Here is a 22,879-nt window from a genome sequence, read left to right on the forward strand (position 1 = left end):
AAAAAGGAAAATTTCTTAAATTAAATTCTATCTATATAAATATTTGAGACAATTTTATTGAAATTATCAATCCTTGTACTCGTATTCTCAAATAAAATGGGATTACTTTTAACATGTCTTTTTTTAGTCCCATTTTGTTATATCTCTTCTTCCACATTAGATATCTCACTTTTTGTAAATCTTTATTTTATCCTTTGAGATATTATTATGTAAATTTATTCAATTCAAATATGAATTTTGCTACAAAATATACGTGTTTTCCTATTAGCCGAAGTTATTGAAAAACATATTTTGATGGATTTTACTTTTGATTTAATAATTTATTTTTATCAGAAATTTTACATTGACTAAGGATAAAGTAAGTTTAAAATATATAAATAGATGCAAATATCATTTAATAGGTCAGTTTTGTAAAATTGAGTTAAACTCAAAGTTCACATCTTAAAATAATATCAGAGTTATAAGTTTGAGTTTTTATTTCATAACAAAATTTGGTGTTTATTGATATTAGTAAGAAAATAAATACTTACAAATATGGGAATGAAATGCTAAAAAAAATCTAAATCGTATTTTGTTATAAAACAATAATATTCAATTTCTTGTTTAGTAAAACCAATACTTTAAATAATCTTTTACACAATCTTAATAATTCAAAAAGAATGTAAAGCTAACACCTAATATATAATGAGCAAATTCAAATTAGAAAATAAAAAGAAATTCATCTTAACTGAAGAAGATAGAAGAAATAAAATTTTGAAATAAGAAAAAAAGATAAACGGAACAAAAATAAAAGAAATATATGCAAAAAAGAGTTCAAAATAAAAATGGAAGACTAAACCAACAAAAGGAGTGCAAAGAAAAAAAAAAGTATATGAATGATGCAATGTTGATGGTTTATACATTTAACTTATAAAATATTTAAAAGTACATTGAAATTACTTGTACACAAAATAATGATTATATTTGATGGACTTGTTCAAAGTAATTTGAGATAATTTGTTATATGATAAAAAAACAATTATAAAATAACTGAATTTCTTAATTATTATATAACATTAAAATTTTTGGTTTCATACTATTAATGATATTTCATTGATTTTTTTTTAATTTCAGTAATTAGATTATAGATAACCTGTTTTTTTTTTTAAAAAAATGTGATTTCATTTTAAAATTTTTCTCTCCGATTAAAACATTAACTTCATTTATTGATAACTGACCAATTTATTTGTGTTTGTTTTACTTAAAGAAGATTTTTAATGGAATAAACATAATTCTGTTTTTAATTTTTCTATCTTTAAAAAAACAATATTTTCAACAAACCTCTTAGTATTAGTGTTATCTTGGAATGTTGAATATTTTCCCCTACCTATTATCCTTATCCTGTTCATGGTCCAACCATGATCATTTGTCTCCTCTATTTGTCATTCTATAGTTTGGAAGTGCTTATTTAATCACTTTGTCTTCTTGTGTTCCCAAATCCAAGCATATCAACATTTCTGGACACTTATATATGACTCATTAAGAATTCAATTCAACACATGTATTGTGTTGTTCATTGTAAGTCCTATCAAGTTTTGGAAGAGCTTATTTGGTTACTTTATCTTCCTAGATTCTCAAATCCATGCAAATCAACATTTTTGACATTACAATGACAAGGTGATTTCGGATTGGATTCTAAATTTGGTCTAGATCTAATTCAGATTTAATAAAATAAATTAGATATAAAATGGAAATTTATTTTAATTAGATTATATTGATTGAATTTGTCCAATCCAAGTTGAATTAAATCTAGGTTATGTTTACACTTTTTATTCCATTAAATTTAATATGGGATTGATCTAATGTAAGATTACAACCCAATTCAATTTGACATGGTACGTAGATTTTTATGTATCGGTCAAGCATGGGTCCAACTTGGCTTGGATTGACTTGGTCTGATATGTCTTAATTTCTACCTAAGTTCAAGCCAATTCGACTCAACATAGATCTGACTTGACTTGGTCTTCATTATGTTGGGCCCAACTAAACTTGATCTTCATTGGATTGGGCCCAACGTAGTCTTGATTGGACTAGGATCAATCTAGTTTTTGTTAGACTAGGAACATTCTGGAGATAGTGTAACTTAGCCGAATGTGGGTCAACCACGATTATAATGAACATGGATCCATCCAAACTTGACTAAATGAGGACTCGCCTTGACTCGACTTGACATGGGCCAAGGAGGACTCGACTTGGCCTAGGCTTGAGCCAATTGCGCTTAGACTAGGTACAGACCAAGTTTATTTGATTAGACTTAGTATGACTTTACATGACCTAATATTGGGTTAACTCACCTAAACCTAGGTTGAAGCCAATTCAACTCAATCATGGTTGCACTTGGGTCCAACTTGACTTAACTTGACTTGGACCCGAGTCGGCGTAAATTGAATGAACTTAAACCCACTCCAACTTGATTGAATGTATACTTGTCCGAACTGAACTCGATATAAACTTGGACAGAGTCATATCAACGTAGCTTAACTCTAACCTAATACGATTAGGCACAACCTTGCACGAGCTTAAGACTTAGGTCTAGTCTAACTTAACATTTCACAATTTGAACTGAAATAAACGCATATTTATTTTAAGTTTTCAAAATCCAAAAAATATTCGATCTATATCCAATTTAAATGAAATTAAATGGATTAGACTTTAAATCTAAATATATGAATTTAGATTTAAAATAATGTGAATTTAGATAATTGGAAATTATATTTCAGAATTTGAATTTTTTTTCATGTGTATGATGCATTAAGAATTTAACACATTTATGGAAAGTATTTGGTAAAAAAATAGCTAAAAAGATAAGCCTACGTGGAAAACATAGCACATCACAATAATTATTTTCAACAACAATAATGCATGACAAGAGTTACTTTCAAGATGATAGATTGGACAATAAAATATAAATAAATATTTATATTGATTAGTTTATGGTTGTGTTCGATAGACATACATTTTTTCATATCAAATAACACATAACTGATTTAATACCTATTACCCATAGTTGATAGAAATTGTCTTTACTTTGGGTATTCATGTGTGGTTATACAACGAACAAAAAAGGTCATAAAAGCCTCCCATCTCCTTCTAATTGTACACAATGTATGTTAAATAGCCACACTACTAATACATTTCTTAGAAAAAAAAAAATAATGTGTGAATTTCAGTTCAACTTTTCATATAAAAATTTGGATAGTCAAATGTGAAATTACATCAGTTTCATTTCTTGAAATTCATTTTCTCTTATTTATAAATAAAAAAGTAAATATCAAATTTAGTCACTAAAATTTATTAAGGATATTTATTGGAAATTTTAGGCCTTTTGAAAATATAAGAGAGATACGAGATATATAAGAGATACACGTGATATATTATACGGATGAACATGTTCTTGTATTTTATTTATATATCATATATATAAAGCAAAATATAACAAAATATCAAGTATAAAATATTTAGAATATCACACTACTAATCTAAAATAATAACTAATTTTTAAAACTGAAATATATCTCTAAAACTGAAATATTTTCTAGAAACTAATTTAAATAAAAAAGATATTTAGTAATATTCTTCAACATTTCTCATTGCTTAGTATCTGTTTATTTAAATTTTATATCTTCAGATTTGATTTTCCATCTTTTGATGCTTGATTTTCTCATCTTTTTGTGATTGTAATTTTTGTTTTTCTCTTTCTTCCATGGCATCACATCTTTCTTTAATTTGGCATCATCCTTTATATTTCTTCTTATATCATTTTCTTTTTCTTTGTCAGGTGTGGATTTCAATGTATTGTCATTTGACCTTTTGTGAATATTAGAATGTGAACCTCCATCTACTTTCTTCACTTGGACATCTACTTTCTTCCAGAGATATTTATCTTCTGATTTTGATCCCTCTTTCATACTCACTTTATTTGTAGCACATTCCTCCTTCATGAAATCCAACGCAAATCTTTTGTCTTTCACGTAGACTTTGAATACTTCTATGTTGTTAGCATTTTTTATCATACAAACTTTATTTTCAAATGAGACCTTGTAACCTTTCACTAACATTCTAACATTTGAGCAACACTTAACAAATTATGGGTAATCTCAAAAGCATATATAAAATATCAAAAATTAATTTGATATCTGAATGAGTTTTAATTGAAATTGTTCATGTACCAAACGTTAGAGAACTAAATTGGGCTAAAATTTTGGAGGAGACTAATTTCAATATTCACTAAAAATTAAGAGACTAAAAACATATTTAACCATTATTATTATTATTATTATTATTATTATTATTATTATTATTGGTATTACCAGTACTATAATTTTTTGTATTTCAAATTTTTTTTATTGCAAATTTGTTATAAAAGTTTGCAAGAAAATATTTTTTTTGCTGTTTTAATTGGGAGGTAATTTTTCGTGGATAATTATTTCCTACAAAATTATAAAGTTCATAAGTTTTTTCTACCAATTATAAAGTTCACTAAATTAATATACAAAGTAAATCTAATTTATTAAGAATAAAGTAAAATAAATGGAAAAAATAAGAGATAAATAATTGTTTGTCTTTAAAAATAGATAAATAATTATATTATAAAAGAGTAAATCAATAATAAATAAATGTAGACACAAAAGAAGAAATTCTTTTTATATATAACTAGCGGACACACCGGCGTAACGCCTGTGTGTACGCATTTTTTAATTATGAATGATAGTATGTTAGTAGGTGGTAATAGTATAATATTATTAAGTTAATATATAAAATAAATTTATATTTATTAAAAATAAAGTGAAATGAATAGAGAAATTAATTGTTGATGAATAAAAAAATAAGAAAAAATGAATTTTATAGAAAATAGGTAAATATAACCATTAATTTTAAAAAAATTAATAAATAATTATATTATAAAGGGTAGAATTGATATTATGAAATTTGAACACAAAAGAGAAAATATTTTTATATATTATTATAGATTATAAATGTTATTTTTTACGGGATTATATTTCGAATATATTTACAATTTTACTCTAACCACATCTTTCTTTGTATATCTGTTTTATTTTTTTTAAGTTGTTTATGTGTATATTTTTTTGTGTGGTTTTTATATTTGCGTGATTTGTTGCATTTTCTATTAATATTATTTTTTCATAATAAAAAAGTTTATTGTATTAAATTTTTGGTAAATAGATTTATTCTTTTCAACATTTATAGTTATTAATTATTATTAGTATCATGTCAGGATAACAAATAGATATACACTATAATATTATATTATGGTAATATAACAAATGGATATTTCAAAATTTATTACATAGTAAATAGATATAACAAATCATATTAAAACCTTTATATAATTTCAAAATAGTTATAAATTACAATCACAAAATATAAAACATAATCATGACCTAAAAAAATTAATACATTTCTAAAACAGATAATAAATAATCATCCCAAAATATTAATATATTGTGATATTATTATCATATAAATAAATAATATACATAATTATAACAATTAAATATATATTATATATAATAACAATTTTATATATATAATTATAATAGTTAAATATATATTATATAAAAAATATATGTTATAATAGTTAAATAATACACACTTATATATTTATATAATTTTAATAGTTAAATATATATTTTTTAAATTTATTTAGAGAAATATAATAATAATTATATTTTAAAAAAAACAATAAAAGACTACGGATAACAGGCTAGTAAGCTACAAATGTAATACACAAAAGACCTATCATAGTTTTATACAAAAATATTTAAAATAATGATTACTTCCAAAATATAGTTAACAATTATATTTTTCAAAAAAATCAGTTAACAATAATATTATAAAATACAAAATAAGAATAAAAATTGTGTATAAAGAAAACAAATATCCTCTTTATTTATATATATATATATATATATATATATATAAAAGATTTCTTTTTTTCACATATTTTATAATATTAATTTTACTCTTTGTAGCATAAATACTTATTAAATTTTTTAAAATTAATGGTTATTTTTGTTAATCTTTTATAAAATTGTTTTTTTCTTTTTATTCTTTAACGATTAATTTTTTTATTATTTTATTTTTATTTATAATAAATATAATTTTATTTTATATAATAATTTAATAATATTATATTATTATCACATAGTATTATCATTTATATCAGTATCAGAAAATACATATACATAGTAATGTAGCACAAACGCCGGTATATATAAATATATGATAGGTATAGACAAATAAAGTTGATAGTATTTATAAAAATAATTAATGAAACATAGAAAACAAACGTTAATTATTATTTTTTGTTTATAAAATTATAATACAATTTTAGAAAAAGGTAAATATGCCTTTTAGTGTTTAAGCTTGAATTTCATTCATTTGTAAAGTTTAATATATTTTAGTTTTTAAAATTCTATAAATTACTAAAAACAAATCCTTTTAACTCAATAATTTTTTTTACGTGTTAAATGAAACAAAGAAATTGAAAAATTGAAAAACTTAAAAACGTGACAAATATTGAATTTCGTTTAAAAAACCCTTCTGCAGTTCTTCTCCTTCCTTGTTCATCTCTTTTTTTCACAAAACCCTCCGAAGTTTCTCACTCACACAATTCTCCACGAAACTTCGATTCGCGGTGGTTCCAATGGGGAGCGAAGAGGAGAACAACGAATTCTACCTCCGTTACTACGTCGGTCACAAGGGGAAGTTCGGTCACGAGTTCTTAGAGTTCGAGTTTCGCCCCGACGGGAAGCTCCGCTACGCCAACAACTCCAACTACAAAAACGACACCATCATCCGCAAGGAGGTTTACCTCACTCCCGCCGTTCTCCGCGAGTGCCGTCGTATCATCGCCGAAAGCGAGGTAACCCTAATTTACGGACTCGTCAACTAAGTTAACCCCTTGTCGTCGTTTTGTGAATTCGTCGTCGTTTAGTTAATTTGCCTATTTGTTTGATGGATAGATTATGAGGGAAGATGATAACAACTGGCCGGAACCGGACCGGGTGGGGCGGCAGGAACTGGAGATTGTTATGGGGAATGAGCACATATCGTTCACCACCTCGAAAATTGGATCTTTGGTGGATGTTCAGAGCAGTGCTGACCCGGAAGGGCTTCGTATCTTTTACTACCTTGTTCAGGTGAAATTGTGGTTTTGAGTTTTGATTGATTTATGTAAGGCTTTGAATTGTGCATGCTCAATTTGATGAATAATAATTTGTCGGCCATGGAAAGATGTTCTCGCAATTTTCTCACACAAATGGCAAGAAGCCGTGGTATTTGATTTACCTTTTCAGTGAAGAAGCATGAATACTGAAATTTCCAGGCTTTCTTTTTCTTAGTTCATACTTGTTGTATTCACGACTTGATAAGGTGAACTACGAGGGTGAAACAGTGATGCTCTATTTGTTGTGGGGTGAAATGGTCATTGGGGGTGATTGATGAGAAAAACAAATAGGTGTATCTTAGTTAAGGATCTAAAGAACTAGGCAGTTGTTGAGTATATGATTTTATTACATTAAATAGAGGAGTATTGCTTGATTACTGCAAATAAGGAAACATCTTAGCAAATATTTCCTATTATTAGTTATTATTTTGTTTATTTTTACCATACCTCCTTTTCATTATAAATAAGATTACTCATTTGTGTACAAGATACACAGTTACAAGTAAAATTCTCAATAGCAATCAGGGTTAAAACTATGGATTGGAGACTTCTGATAGGTCATGGAAACTACAGCTGATAGAAGACCCTTATTTGGCCTGGAACAAGTATAATAAAGTAATACATGGAAATACTATATTAGAGTGTTTGAACAATCTTATAGGAGTGATTGCACAATGGTTTATTGTTTCTTTGGTTGACTTATTCTTCTATAATATTGGATATGTGATTTTCTTTTCTTGAAATACATGAATATAACCTACCTAGTTAACTCCAATAAAATGGTTATTATAGATTTTAGGAATTTTCATTATTATTTTTTTCTTGTAAGAGTTCAATGCTCATTTCACACAATACACATGTCGGCAATAGGACTTAGATATTGGCCACACATGCTACTGAGAATGTTGTATGTTTAGTGTTAAAGTTAATAGTGTCTTTGTCAAACTTGGAAGGAAAGGAAATACGCTGAAGTTTGTTGGGATTATTGCATCCCAATGACTTGGAAATTGTATAATTCATCAGTAAGTGTAACAAAATACCGGAACCTGATGATGTTGGAACATGACCTAAACCCTGTACATTAGAATGAGTAACAAAAGTTTATATGACTCAGTTTCACTCTTGTCCTGTCTAAGGAAGCCTGAATGTGCTCTCTAGTTCACATGATTCATACCTTAAGCACTGTAAATTACGTTGCCCAAAACTTATGTCTTCTATGACAATACTTCGTCGCTTCAAATAATTAAGGGTGATAATATCAGAGCATCAGTTACTCTTGATGGTCCTGTTCTTAGTTACATCCATCCAGAATGCTTTCTAAATTATCCTGAGTAATTGCTGTTATTTATTTATTTATTTTTTAGTGAGGAAATATATCATCATGAATAATTCTGAAATGCTGTTCTTGGTCATAGCTTGAACTTGGAATTGGCTAGTTTTATGATGTGTCCAGTTGAAGTCAAATGAAGGACTCTTCTTTGGTGTTGTGAACTTACTTCAAGTGGTTTTAGGTTAAATGAAAAAAAAGCTGGCTTATGGTTATGTAATTTGTTGTATTAAATGGTCAGCATTGAGTTAGAAAAGAACTTTCTAGTTATGAAGCTAAAATTCTTTTGGCCTTAATGCCAATAATGTAAGAATCTCATTTTCAAAACTCCAATGTTATTTTAACTGATTTTGGAAATCCCTTTTCCTGATTATATTTCACCAAGTCTTAGGAAGGGTAGTGCTGTGATTATTAGCACATGTGAATGCCATATTTTGTCAACTAATGCCTTTTTTTTGGTTCTGTTTTTTATAATTACTGTTTACAGGATTTGAAGTGCTTTGTCTTCTCTCTCATTTCACTTCACTTCAAGATCAAACCTATCTAAGGTGCTTTCAGTATCATGCTTTCTTCCTCTTGGAACCTTGTTAATGGAGTTCAACATCTGATAGAGTGACTTTATTATCGTGAGTATGATTTGGTTCTATATTCACATGGAATGGAATTTTGGATTCGAGGGTGTAGTCCTTGTACTAAAATGTTGATTGGATTGGATCGGATTTTATGCATGACTAAGTTATTATTCTTTCATTGCCTTGCTTTCAGAGTTGAATCATCCCAAATGTTATATTCTGGAATTACTGTTTGTGAGCATGAGATGCGAACATGCTACTACTTTTATGAGGATTATGCTACTACTTTTATGAGGATTTCTTTGAGATGGAAAAATATTTTATGTACACAGTTTATTTAGTTTTGGGTCAATATCCCGATGCATCACATGAACAATATGAAGATGAAGGAAACCTAGGCATAACTCACGCACAAACAAACCAGTAATGGAAACAAGTTAGAGCAACTTTCAAATTTCTCAAAACAACATACTTGTCACCTACCTTTCTCTTATCAACACTTGAACATTTTGCCACATTTCTATTACACCGTTCTACCTCCGCACAATAAAAAATTATGCGTTTATCCAAATTAATGGAGAGGATTAGATTTAATGTTTTAGATAATGTTTATAAAAAACTAAGGGACTAAATTGAAAATAAAATTGAAAATCTTTTAGAAAATTCCAATCAAATTAGAAATTAAGTCTATTTATAGCATGTATTCTTTTTCTTCTAAATTACGATATTTTTTTACATAAGATACAAATAAAGGAAAATAAAACTAAGTTAATAAAGTTATCTTTGGTCCATATTCAAAATTTTGACTTAATTTAATTTTATAATTTTAGAAAAAAATTGGATTTAGTAATTTTCATCAAAGTATTTGACGTTTTAAATGTGTTTCATAGTTAACATTGAAGTGAAAATGTATAAATAATTCAGATGTTATTATAAAATATGTTTGAAATGTTAAATAAAATAAATTTAATTAAATTTGATTAAAATGATTAAATATATATATATATATATATATATATATATATATAATTTTAATTTGAAGACTAAATTGGATTAAAATTTTAAATTTTATTGATCAAAGATTGAAACAATTATACACGATTAAAACATTCACACGTAAAATAAAGAAATTATCGATTACAAGAAAAAAAAAGCTTTAAAAGTAACAAAACATCAGCTGTATAAACATAACAATAATTAATAGAAGAAACGAGTTTTATAAAAGCAAAAGGAATGTTTAAATATTTTATTGCACATAATTCTCCTATTTTTGTTGTTGTTCCATTTGTAAAGTCATATATATATATATATATATATATATATATATATATATATATATATATATATATATTACTTTAAGTTGTGTGATAAAAAATTATTAAATTAATATTGAATTGTTTCTTATTTAATTATTTGAAAAAATATCATATCTTAACATTCCATAATTTAGTTAATTAGTTTAAACATTTTCGATGGATATTAAATATTATAAAATGTTGATTTGCAAATCAACAGTAAACATTTTACAAATTAAAAAATTTAATATTTTAAAATCACTTGTACATTCTTATATAGATTTCCATCAGAATAATTGTTTAATTATTAAATTAAATTGACTCATCTAATACTTTTTAATTCACTGGTTTACAGTTATATATATATAAATATATAAATAAGAATATATAAAGAGATTTTTTTTTTTTGTGTTCACATTTCATAATGTCAATTCTACTCTTTATAATATAATTATTTATTAAAGTTTTTTAAAATTAAAGATTATTTTCACCTATTTTCTATAAAACTGTTTATCTTTTTTTCTTTTTTTTTATTCATCAACAATAATTTTTCTATTCATTTCACTTTATTTTTAATAAATATAAATTTATTTTATATCTATAACAATATATAAATTTTCATCTTTTGTGTCCACATTTCAAAATACCAATTTATATTTATAACAATATATAATTATTTATTAAATTTTTAAAAATTGACAACTATTTTTACAATTTTTTTATAAAACTGTCTATCTCTGCTTCTCCTCTCTTTCTCTATTTATCAACAGTTATTCTTTTATTTTTTTTTGATACTTTTCACTTTATTTTTAAAAATTTAATTTAATTTTATATATTAACTTAATAATATTACGTTATCATCACCTACTAATATAATATCACCCATATTTAAAAAATGCATACACACAGGTGTGACAGTGTATATTTTTTCTTTTGTGTTCATATTTCAAAATACCAATTTTACCCTTTAAAATATAATTATTTATTAAATTTTTGAAAATTGATCGTTACTTTTATAAACTTCTCTATAAAACCGTCTATTTATGCTCGTATCTTTTTCTCTATTTATCAACAGTTATTCTGTCATATTTTCTGATATATTTCACTTTATTTTTAATAAATTTAATTTAATTTTATATATTAACTTAATAACATTACATTATCATCGCCTACTAACATAATATCACGCATATTTAAAAAATGCATTTATATATATATATATATATATATATATATATATATATATATATATATATTATATATACCATAAATGATTGCATCAAATACTTTATTAAATTTTTAAATAGTGATCCTATGACAGTTATTCTTAATTTGATGCAATTTTATAAAGTTTAAAAAATAAAACATAAAACATAAGTAAAACTCCTTTTTTAAGTTTTTATGAACATAGTCATATTTAGTTTTAATTTTCATACTTTTTTTGTTAATTTTTTTAAATTTCTTATTAATTATAATTAATTTATTATTAAAAATGGAAATTATTATTTAAGATATTAATAAATATTTGAAATGTATATAATTATATATTATGTATTTTAGACATAAAACTTGATTAAGTAATTTTTTATTAGTTTTACACATAAGACAATTACATAATTATCTAATTATTATAAATTTAAATATTTTTATCACTTTAACTATTTTGGTTACAATTTTACATGTTACTGTTAAATTAACCATTATTCTCTTAATCAACACACTTTTAAATAGTTACAATTTAATAATAAATAAATAATGAAAAACTCAAATTACACGAAATTTTATTAAAATATGTGTGAAATAAAAAATAATAATACCAACCTAAATATGTTTTAAAGTAAAAGGTAATTAGTTTATTCTGAACGAATTTGAAATCTAATTTGGTAGTAAAATATTCAATTAATTTATACAAACCTAAATTATCCTTAAATTCTTTTATTTATTTAAATGTTTATGTAATATAACTTTTTGACTTAGTATTATATCAAAATCCGATTATAATTTTTATTGTAATGTAAGAGTTGTAAAATCATGTTTTAATATTTTTTTAACTTATTTTAGAAAAGTTACTTTTAAAAAAATAATTAATTTTAAAATTTTTATAATTTAGTTTTTGTCTAAAATTTTAGATCTTAAATTTTATACTGTAGCAGTGTAATCTCAATAAAAATTTGTATAGAACTCAAATTTAAAACTTATAACCTATTACCATAATTTATTACAATGTGTAACGAAGACCAGTCTTAGTTTGTAAAAACATCTAACTTATCTAACGGTTAAGATTTGGGGTTACAGGTGTGTCTCATTTCTTATAGTCTACACAAGATTATCTCCCAAAAAGAAGCGGGAAAATTGGCCCAAACACAAAACCCCAATCAAAAATTCCAAACCACTCTTTTCTTTACTTCAGTTCCCGCCTCTCTCTCCCTCTCTCTCCCTCCAAACCAAACCTTGTTGCACCACATTGCATCGCAAACACAAGATCCGAATCTGGATCCATGGCTGAGTTCGAATTCGAACTTGATCTCGAAGAAAAATCATGGCATCTCTTTGCACTCCTTCTCCGAATTGGCCACGCAGTATATCCTTCACGCCTCGCCGCAGAGTGCCGATTATTCGCCGCCTCGCCAGAATTTGTCTGCTACATCAGTTCTCTCCCTGGTTCACCACTATCTGTCACAGACAACGGACTCGTCACGCCCTCTGTTAGTACGGTTTTTGCACTTGGAAGTTTCTTCTCTCTTCGTCTCTCACCTGAACCCCAGACGCACCGTCTCAGGAAACGCAAGTTACTATTGGACTCGTCGGAAGGTGATTTTCTCTAAATGTTTTTCAATTAGGATTCTGATTTAGTGTTTAATTTATATGAATGGTTTGATTTAATTGAAATTTTTTGCCACAGCAAATGGAGTAGAACACAAAAGGTTAGCGATTCGAAATGGAATTCGAGAAATGTCTTTCCAGGTATTCCATTCTCATTCTTATCTTATTTTGTGTCTGAGTAATGGCTTTGGTTGAAACTAATTTTGAAGTGGTTTGAATTATGTTCATTTTATTCACAAATCAGTATTGCATCCAATTTGGTGAACATTAAGATAAAGAATTAATAAATACCATAGATTGCTTTGCAATGACAAATTTGATAATTCCATGTTAATCTAAATACACTGACTTTTGTTGCTGCTTGTTGACTGTTATTTGCACTTCTGACACTGTTACTTTTTGACTGTTCTGTGCCTGTGATATATGAGAGTAGCTTGATCGTGCTTGGGTTTCATTATCTTGCGTTTAGGAGACATAATAATTAGTTGAAAAAAGTAGGGATACAACCATTTAGGTTGGGGGTCAATGATTACTGTGTTTGCCTTTGTATAATAGATTCTTGTTTGATAAAAACATTTAGAATTGTTGTTTGATTGACATAAATTATTGTTAATGTTTTTATTCTTATTTTAAAAGTTAGTATATATATTTTTATCAATGTAAAAACTGCTTAAACCATTACTCAAATCATAACCGAGATTAGATCCAACGCGAATATATAATCACATATGGGCACTTTAACTAAAAAATCACGTTAGATTGTATTTCAATGAGAACTTAAAGGTTCTTATACGAATCTAAAGGCAGTGATGTTTCTGCCTGCTTGTAGATGGTCGTACGCACGTGGAATGGTAATTTGGGTTTGACTGCAGTTTGTTTTTATAATGTGTGACATGACAATAGCTTGATTTCATTTTCTTGCATTTTGGACTATTATAATATATTCAGGAGAATAAAATAGAAATAGAACCGTTTTGGTGGTGATGATTATTATTGTGTTTAGGTGATAATTTGCAATGTTGATTTTTGGTTAAAATTTATTTTGAAGTAATGTAATTTATGCTTAGGTATTTTATTTATAAAAAATGGGAATAAGAGAACTCAGTATTTTTTAATTATACATTATAGCTACATAAAATTGTTTCAACTTGAAAATAAAAAAAAAAATGCCAACATTTTTTAGTCAAATTAGGTTTAATTTATATTGTAATGTTATTTGAGATGATCCAGCATTAGTATTATTGGTAAATTTCAATTTCTGTGGGTATAAATTTGTTGTCTTTGGACTCATCGCGGGCATGTAGCACTTTCTTTGAATGATAAAGTAATTTACTACATAGTGAATCACAATGGCGTGTTTTTAATCAAACATTGGTATTGTGCTTTAGCTACTGTGGCTTTGAAATTCGACAGTGACACTCATTTTCTTGCATTTAGGATGCATTAGAGTTAGGTGGAAAATAAAACTATAGAAATAAATGCTTGTTATTAATTAGTATATTAATATTAACTAAGAAGTAAATATCAATTCTTAGTTCATAGTTTGGTTGGCTTTCGTCTTTTATGAAAAAAAAATCAATTTAAAAATTAAACATCATAATAATTAGAAAAGTCTATTTTTCATTTTAAGAAAAACAAGTATTATACTAATTATAGACCTTTTCTCATTAGTTACTATAAGTAGCTAATAATAATCACATATTAATAAGAGTTGTTGTTTAAACAGGTGCATCTTTAATCATCTCTATAGAGTGATATATGTCTTTTATTTGGCAATCGTTGTATTTCATGCTGAATGCTGAATTTGGTGCCAATCTCTGGAATTTTTCTTTTGCGTGCAGAGTTTTGCTGATGCTGCAGAGGCTCTGATGAAAAGAAACTTCCCTGTAATAAAATTTGAATCACAGAACATAGGTAGCGGGAATTTTGTATTCCCCTTGCCTGTTGATAAAAATGAAAAATGTTCAGGTTGTCTAATGCCAAATTTTAAACATAGGCAAGCCAATAATGATGCCAGCCCAACCATGTCTAACGAAGAGGTTTGTAAGTCAATTATCAAAGACTTAAACGGTCCAAAGCTAGCGGACGTAAACAGATTCATGGCATGTAATCTTCGTATTGATCGTGCTCTGTTAGATTCCTCAATATTCAAGAACGGAATTGATGCTAATAGTTTTGGATTTGGGAAGAAAATGGATTGTTTTGATGCATTTACGCATGACTGTACTGAACTAAATAGTATTAATCATGTGGAAAGTGGTACGGGTGAAAGTAATGCATGTAAAAATCTACCAGGAAGACCTGATGAAGATGATGAACTGCAAAGTGGTTCAAAGAAGGGGTTGAATGATACTGGCTCAAATAGAGACAAGGTAGATGTCATTCAGATGGTCAATGCTGCACTCTGTGGAGAAGAATTGACTAATGGTTTGCAAAAAAAGAACCCATGCCATGCAATAAATTTGGAAACAATGGAGGGTGAGATAGACATAATAACTTATAAAAGAGCCAATTCCTCTTCAAATCCCAAGCGGCCTCTGAAATCTTCCAGCACATTAAAGGGGGGACAGAAGAATGATCTGCACCCTAAATCACAAATTCTAAAAGAGTCACCAGCCAGCAGTAAATGTAATAATGTTCCACAAAATGTTGATCAATTTAAAAATGATCAGAAACTTGCAACGAGGAAGCAAAATCATAAAGAGAACAAAGCAGAAAATATTCCCGCTACTTCTAAGGTATGCTGTAGTTTAGCATGTGCCTTTTAGCATCATTTTGACCATTTGATTAAGAGGTTAATTCATTTTGGTTACTCTTTTGAATCAGGTGGAGAAAAAAGCATATCCATCATTTGAAGCTTTTACAATAGAGGAAGAAGAAGGTTCAGGTATTTGGACTCTTTCTTTCTCCTACACTTCCTTCTTGATGGAACAAATATTTAAATTGCTGAGAGTTTTTTTTTTTTTTTTATATAGGTGGTTATGGCACTGTCTACCGTGCGCAAAGAACTACCGATGGAAAACGGGTTGCAATAAAATGTAAATGAAATGATACCTATCCTTGATATTAATTATGTGCCTGTGCTATTAGTGTTACAACCAAAAAAGGAAAACGGGAGAAATCTCCTTTATTTGCAGAATACTAGAAAGTGACGCATAATTTTCTTCAATTCAGTTCATACCTCTCGCTTTCATTTTCCCACTTATAATAGAAACTGGAAGCTATTCTTTTGTATGTAGTCATTTCGGTATTACTATACTTGTACTAATTTACTATATAATTGGCATAACGGATTTTAATAAATTGATATTGATGGTCCAATATATACTTGTGATTTTACAGGTCCTCATAGTAATGCTCATAAAAACCACGTAACTACTGAACGGAATATGCTCGAGCGTTTTGGGTAAGTATAAGACACAAGAGTACAATATTCTTTTTTTTTTTTTTTTTATATTTAAGCCGCAATGCATTCTGTTATGTCTTAATATTTCTTTCTCATGTTTCAGTGGTAAAAACTTCATAATAAGGTATGAAGGTTCTTTGAAAAATGACAACACCGACTGCTTTGTTTTAGAGCATGTTGAGCACGAGAGACCTGAGGTAATTGCTGAAGCGGTGTAAAATTTATATTTTCTTCAGATAAAAATATCTGTTTTCTATTTCGTACATTTTTATTTTTTCTTATCAATCAATCGAGTTCCGGAGATGAATTCCCCTTTTAGCCTTTCCCAACGTTAGATTGATTAGCTCATAAGAATCCTGACGTTTTCTGGAATTCCTCTTCAATGGAACCAGTTTTTACTTCTTGAGGTTTTGGAAAAAGATATGCAAGACATTGTGTCTCTTTCCATCTTGGTTTAATGGGTTCATTCGAATACTCTAAGCTGCTCTACTACATTCATGTTTAATGGAGACAATTTTTCATTCTCAATTTGCAGGTTTTGAAAAAGGAAATTGATTTATTCCAGATTCAATGGTACGGTTATTGCCTGTTCAGGGCCCTTTATTGCTTGCACAAAGAGGTATTTTTCGCTTTGCACAATCATTATTTCATGTGACTTTGAAAAGGACAGTAAGACAATAAGTACAATTGTTTTGAGAAATTCGAGCTCTCTAAATGTAGGGAGTTGTTCACAGAGACGTTAAACCTGGAAACTTCCTTTTCTCTCGAAAGCAAAGCAGAGGCTACCTTATTGATTTCAACCTTGCCATGGTAGGTGCTTCTCTTTCCGCTCCCTGTCAAGAGTATTGACAGTGATTCTTTTAACCTTGACACTGATGGATTTCTGCATTTCAATATTTTTTCTATAGGATTTGAAGCAGAAGAACAACTTTGGAAGTAAGATTTCTTTTCACTTATCCGTTTCTTTTTCTTTTGACAACGAGAAGAGCTGGCTGAATATTTGGTTTTCTCATTATACCTTGTAATTTTAATAAAATAAAAGACTGGTGCCTCTTGGTTACTTGGTTAATTAATTTGTGCTTCTCTTCAGGTAAATCAAAACCCAACCTGGTTGCATCATCTCATAATGTTTCTCTTTCTTCTCGTTCTGCCCCTTTGGTCCGAGGCAAGAACCTTGGAGGCAGCAAGTCTTTAACATCCAATAAAAGGGCCTTAGCGGATTATAAGAATTATTCTGAACTTAATAGGCATGTGAAACAAAAGGCTTTTAATGGTCCTCGGAAAAGTGGTCCCGACATGGTTGGTGGGAGTTTTCATAGAGCACAAGGAACAGACGGCTCGGGTATAACTTCTGCGAGAGATGCTAGCACTAGGACTGCTTCTGCAGAGAGGCTCAGGGAACCTTTACCTTCCCACGGAAGAAAGGAGCTTATCAGCTTTGTGAATACTATGAAATGTACAAACAACAGTTCAATAATAGGTCCTTCCTCTCAAAGGAAAAGGGTTACTGCTCCCTCAAGCAGGGTAGATGGCAAGATTTTTCATATTACCCCGATGCCTCTGCATTCATCTACTGTTGGTGCGGGATTATTGAGAAGCAAAGGTATGGCTCTAATTACAAAACTTTTTGCTTTCTGAGGACTGTTAGTGCTCCCCCAAGCACATTAACTGTTGATGTGTTTTCCAGGAGATGGAAAACAGAAGAAGGAAGGTTCATGTGTTGGAACCAAAGGATTCCGTGCACCAGAGGTAAGATCGTGCTGTCAATTCCATTGACTTGCATATCTTTTCACCCAATTAGAGGCTCAATTTTATGTTGATCGAAATGTGGATAGTATGCTGTCATAGGGAGTGCCATTTTTAGTTGCTTATAGCAAAGAAAATATGCAACATAATTAGCACTAAAAATGATAATCTTTTATATTGCTTAGGAAGTTTAAAGTGAAGCATTTGCGTTAGGTTTATCAGAAAACAGGACCCCAAAGTGGAAATAATACTCCCTAAATTTATGGTATTCTTCTTATATACATGCGAGATTTAAGTTTGTTTCCTAGAGATGGTATTTTACTGCTTTTAACTATGCAAAGCTTTGTTTTTCGGTAGTTTCAATTAAAGGTTCTACCTTTTCTTCAGGTTTTGTTAAGATCTCAGCATCAGGGATATAAGATTGATATTTGGTCAGCTGGCGTCACTCTACTGTATATGGTGATAGGGAAGACTCCTTTCACTGGCGACCCGGAACAGTAATACTCACCTGCCAAATTCATTTCTTATGATTTTGTCCGTTAGTCTTTTCTTGCTAACTGAATTTTGTTTCAGGAACATAAAAGAAATTGTTAAATTGCGGGGCAGCGAAGAGTTTTGGGAAGTGGCCAAGTTACATGACCGTGAAGTGTCTTTTCCTGTGGTAATGATCTCTTATTCCTTAATATAATGGGAAAATAATAAACTGAAATAATCTAAGTCAATGAAAATGTTTATTATTGTTATTAAGTTTTGCTCAAAATATATTTATAAATGAATATTCTTTTATTTCTGAGATTTCAAACACTATTAAATTCTTTAACCACCATCTTTGTCTCCGTAGGTAGATTACTGGTTAAACTTCATTAGTAAAGTTGTACAGTGTTTACTAGTAAATAAATGTGAATGTTTGAAGATGATAGTTTCCCAAAAGTTACTTTAATCAACGTATTATGCTTAGTTTAATAGCTTCGAATTCAGGTCACTACACAGTAAAGTTGTTAATTCCTTTTTACATATAAATATTAATTAAAATGTTTTTCACTTGCATTTCCTTTCGATGAAAATGTTTTTAAAAAAGTTTCTTGTTTTAATATTTTTTAGTTCTTACTTGAAATTAGTGTTTATATATTTTTTTAATCATAATTATAAATAAAAAATATAATTAAAAATTATATATTATAATAATAATAATTATTATTAAAATAAAAATAATTATAAAACAAAGATTTTTATGAATTATTATAACGTTATAATTACAGAATATCTGAGTATAATTATTATTCATTATAGTTAATTTTTATAAATAATAAAAGTAGTAAAGTGATTTATATTTATAAGAATTACATTAGTAATAGATAGAGTAAGGAAAAATTGATATTGAATTATTTACAATTAAAAAATATGTAAATTATTGTAAATAGAAATTCCCTTTACTAATAGTTACACATTTTTAGTTAAAGATTATAAATAATTACAAAATAATTGCAGCTAATTATTATTTACTGTAATTATACTTTAATAAGTAATAGAATTAATAAAATGAATTATATTGATAGTAAAATTAGAAATACATTGTATACTAGTTAAACAAAGTACACATTTATACTATGAATATGCTAAAATACGGGAATTTTATGGTAAATGAAGCAAAATGATTGTGATTACTATTAGTCACCTTAGTTAATAATATTCTTTGTTTTGCAGGAGTTACTTGATGCGCGATACTTGCAGCCATTGGACTTGGAAGCCTGGTGCAAAACTCACACAAAGAGACCAGAATTTCTTGAGCAGATCCCGAAATCGTTGTTTGATTTGATAGACAAGTGTCTAACAGTTAATCCAAGAAATAGACTTAGTGCTGAAGATGTTCTAAGACATCAATTCTTTGACTCACTTAACGAGTCTCTGAGAAAGCAAAGGATGATGCAACGCGCTATCAGATCGGAGGCTGCAGCAGCTTCTGCTGCAATCTGAGACGTGGTTCATAAAGTGCAGGTATTCTTAGGAAGCAACAACTAACGCGTAAGTAGTTGTTACTTTAACTTTTTTTTAAGAGGTTTTCTATACTTGTTAATGGCTGTATATATATATATATATATTCCTATTCCTATTTCAGAAGAAACAAGTGCAGAGTAGTGTAAGCTCTTCAAATTTGAACTTCTACAATTTTTTTGTATTTATTCTTTTATTACTGTAAAGTGTCATCTAATCTTATTTTGAGTATTGTCATCCTCGGGTAGGTTTAGACGATTCTTTATTTATTTTTCTTGTCTTTTTTATGCCTTTTCCATCTTATATTAAGTCTAGTTTTTTTATCTAAAGAACAAAATTTAAATTCAATAAATTTGAATGGTTTTATTCAAATAAGGATGAATTTAATGTATTCAAATATTTGTTTGTTTTTAAATTATTTGGAAAAAATCTGTTTTGTTTTTAAATTAAATTATAAATTTATTTTATTAATGTATTTTATGAAAGTTATAAAAAATATATTTTTTAATAAATAGCACGTAGAATATTTGTGACAAAAAAATTGACAGTAAATTATAATATTTACGTGCCATTTTACTTTTGAAAGTGCAGCATTGTTGTAGAAGCGAGTAACATGCAAGGGAAGAGATAATTAGCTTATGCATTGAGATTTTGAGATCAAATGGAGATGGGTGTGCTATGAAATGGATTAAAAGAGTGTATAAACATAAACACTCTTACTGTGGTCTAAAGTCATTTTTCTTTCATGTGTAATCGATTATAAATGATAAGAATGCATTATAGTTGTCTTTCATCACGTTGAGGCTACATCGATGTTGGCCTGAATTCACTATATTTTAGTTGATATAAAAGATGTGATTGATGATACTTTAAGAATAATTTATTATATCTCTACAAATACTTTTTTCCTTTCCATCCTTGGACATTCTCGAACTGTACAAAAATATGAAAAATAAAACATGCATTTTAAAGTATTTGATATATATAATTTTCGATAAGTGTTTCAATTATAACACTTTCACGGCTATCAACACCAAAAAAAAAAATGTACATGACAGCATTTGATATAATTTTCTAGATTACATTACTATACAGTCTCTGATTCGAAATACTAAAGTAGTAACGTATTTACAATTTTACTCAACTTTTCTGATTTTTCTTTAATATAAGTCTTTGAAGTTATACTTAGATATTTTAAAATCGGAGTATTGCTTTTATGGTGAAATCATTTTCATAAAATTCATCCCATACATCACGAGTTATAAAATACAATATAAAACCTATATACTCTCTCATACACAAATTCATTTATCACAATTACGTTTTTCATTATTTTTTCCCGTTTTTCACTGGTGATCTAGAACTTAAAACATACTTATTATGTTTTTTGGGTCTCATCTATATCAGTATTGCAGAGAAAAAAAAAACATATTTAATGCTTCATACGAAGTATAATAGAAATTAAAAAAAAAGAAGAAAACTTAATTGAATGGTTATGTTAATCTTGCATATGTGGAGAAGAATGGCTATGGTGTAGTCGGATGTGGAGAGGAGAGGAAGGTGTGGCTGTCCGAAAAACCTCACTTGCGAATGTGAGTGGTTGTGGCGCAGGAGACTTAGGTAGGTGTGCATGGGGCATTAAATAAGAGAGACAATTTTTTTTTTTAACTGATGGGTATTCTTGGAATTATAGAAAGTGTTAGGGATACGGAAGAATGTATTGGGAGTGTACGGAAGAATGCCCCTAGGAGATGTTAGGTAGAACATATGTATTGGGTATTTATTTTTTCGATCTAACTTTCACATTAAGTAAAAAAATAATTCAAAATTTTATAAGATTTAAAATTCATAAATTTATTATATTAATGTTTTTATTAAAGATGATGTGAATTCTTTATATGTACTAGATTTATAATTAATCATCTTTAAGTACTTATAAGGTTAAAATATCATTTTTCTTAATAAAATTTAAATGTAAAATCTGAATGTATAATTAGTATGCCATTATATATACTTGTTATTTTAGGGAATCAGTTTAATCTATAATTTAAACCACTTATTATTGTTATTTTATTTCTTAAAATTAATCCATTATTATTGTTATTTTTTTTATCTGAGTTTTATATTAAAATAAAAATAAGTAGATAGTATTATTGCAATAAGAGATTGAGTTTTGATGTTAAAATTATATTTGAATAAATTTCTATATCATTTTTTTAAAAGAGAAAAATAAAAAGAAATAAAAATAAGATAAACTTTTTCTACAATAAATTGGTTTATCTAGGACCTAAATTGGACATACTTTCACTTATAATTTTTTTAAATTTTTATTTTTAAATTTATATATAAGTTAATTTTGATTTATTGAAAATTTTATTTTTGTTCTTTTATTTTCTATTTCTTTTAATCAATCATTTTGGTTTTCGGAAACATAATATATTATTAATTAACTTTTTAAGTATTAAATTAAAAAATCTTAAAAGCATAAGT

At 27.6% G+C, this 22,879-nt stretch overlaps 2 protein-coding genes across 6 annotated transcripts; both read left to right on the forward strand.

Annotated features, from left to right (window-relative positions):
* Positions 1 to 6,606: 6,606 nt before the first annotated feature.
* Positions 6,607 to 9,443, forward strand: LOC114165059 (protein mago nashi homolog). The gene is made up of 3 exons (XM_028049709.2): positions 6,607 to 6,925; positions 7,026 to 7,202; positions 9,043 to 9,443. The coding sequence occupies exons 1-3, from the start codon at positions 6,707 to 6,709 to the stop codon at positions 9,100 to 9,102; spliced, it is 456 nt and encodes a 151-aa protein (XP_027905510.1). The 5' UTR covers positions 6,607 to 6,706; the 3' UTR covers positions 9,103 to 9,443.
* Positions 9,444 to 12,844: 3,401 nt separating this feature from the next.
* On the forward strand, positions 12,845 to 21,185 carry LOC114166166 (Protein kinase superfamily protein). 5 transcript variants are annotated; one of them, XM_085667747.1, is made up of 16 exons: positions 12,845 to 13,233; positions 13,325 to 13,386; positions 15,087 to 15,983; positions 16,072 to 16,132; positions 16,221 to 16,283; positions 16,588 to 16,651; positions 16,755 to 16,848; positions 17,187 to 17,270; positions 17,372 to 17,461; positions 17,560 to 17,587; positions 17,742 to 18,254; positions 18,339 to 18,400; positions 18,785 to 18,894; positions 18,971 to 19,058; positions 20,102 to 20,419; positions 20,976 to 21,185. In XM_085667747.1, exons 1-15 carry the CDS (start codon positions 12,921 to 12,923, stop codon positions 20,369 to 20,371), a joined length of 2,799 nt encoding a protein of 932 aa, XP_085523873.1. In that variant the 5' UTR covers positions 12,845 to 12,920; the 3' UTR covers positions 20,372 to 20,419; positions 20,976 to 21,185. The 5 variants fall into 5 exon arrangements, with proteins under 5 accessions (XP_085523873.1, XP_027906644.2, XP_027906646.2 ...); XM_028050843.2 differs by having other exon boundaries at positions 20,981 to 21,185; XM_028050845.2 differs by having other exon boundaries at positions 20,102 to 20,392.
* Positions 21,186 to 22,879: the final 1,694 nt, after the last annotated feature.

Source organism: Vigna unguiculata, chromosome 10 (genome assembly GCF_037176805.1).
Source record: "Vigna unguiculata cultivar grain cowpea cultivar isolate G323 ecotype 2 chromosome 10, ASM3717680v1, whole genome shotgun sequence".
Lineage (NCBI taxonomy): Eukaryota > Viridiplantae > Streptophyta > Magnoliopsida > Fabales > Fabaceae > Vigna > Vigna unguiculata.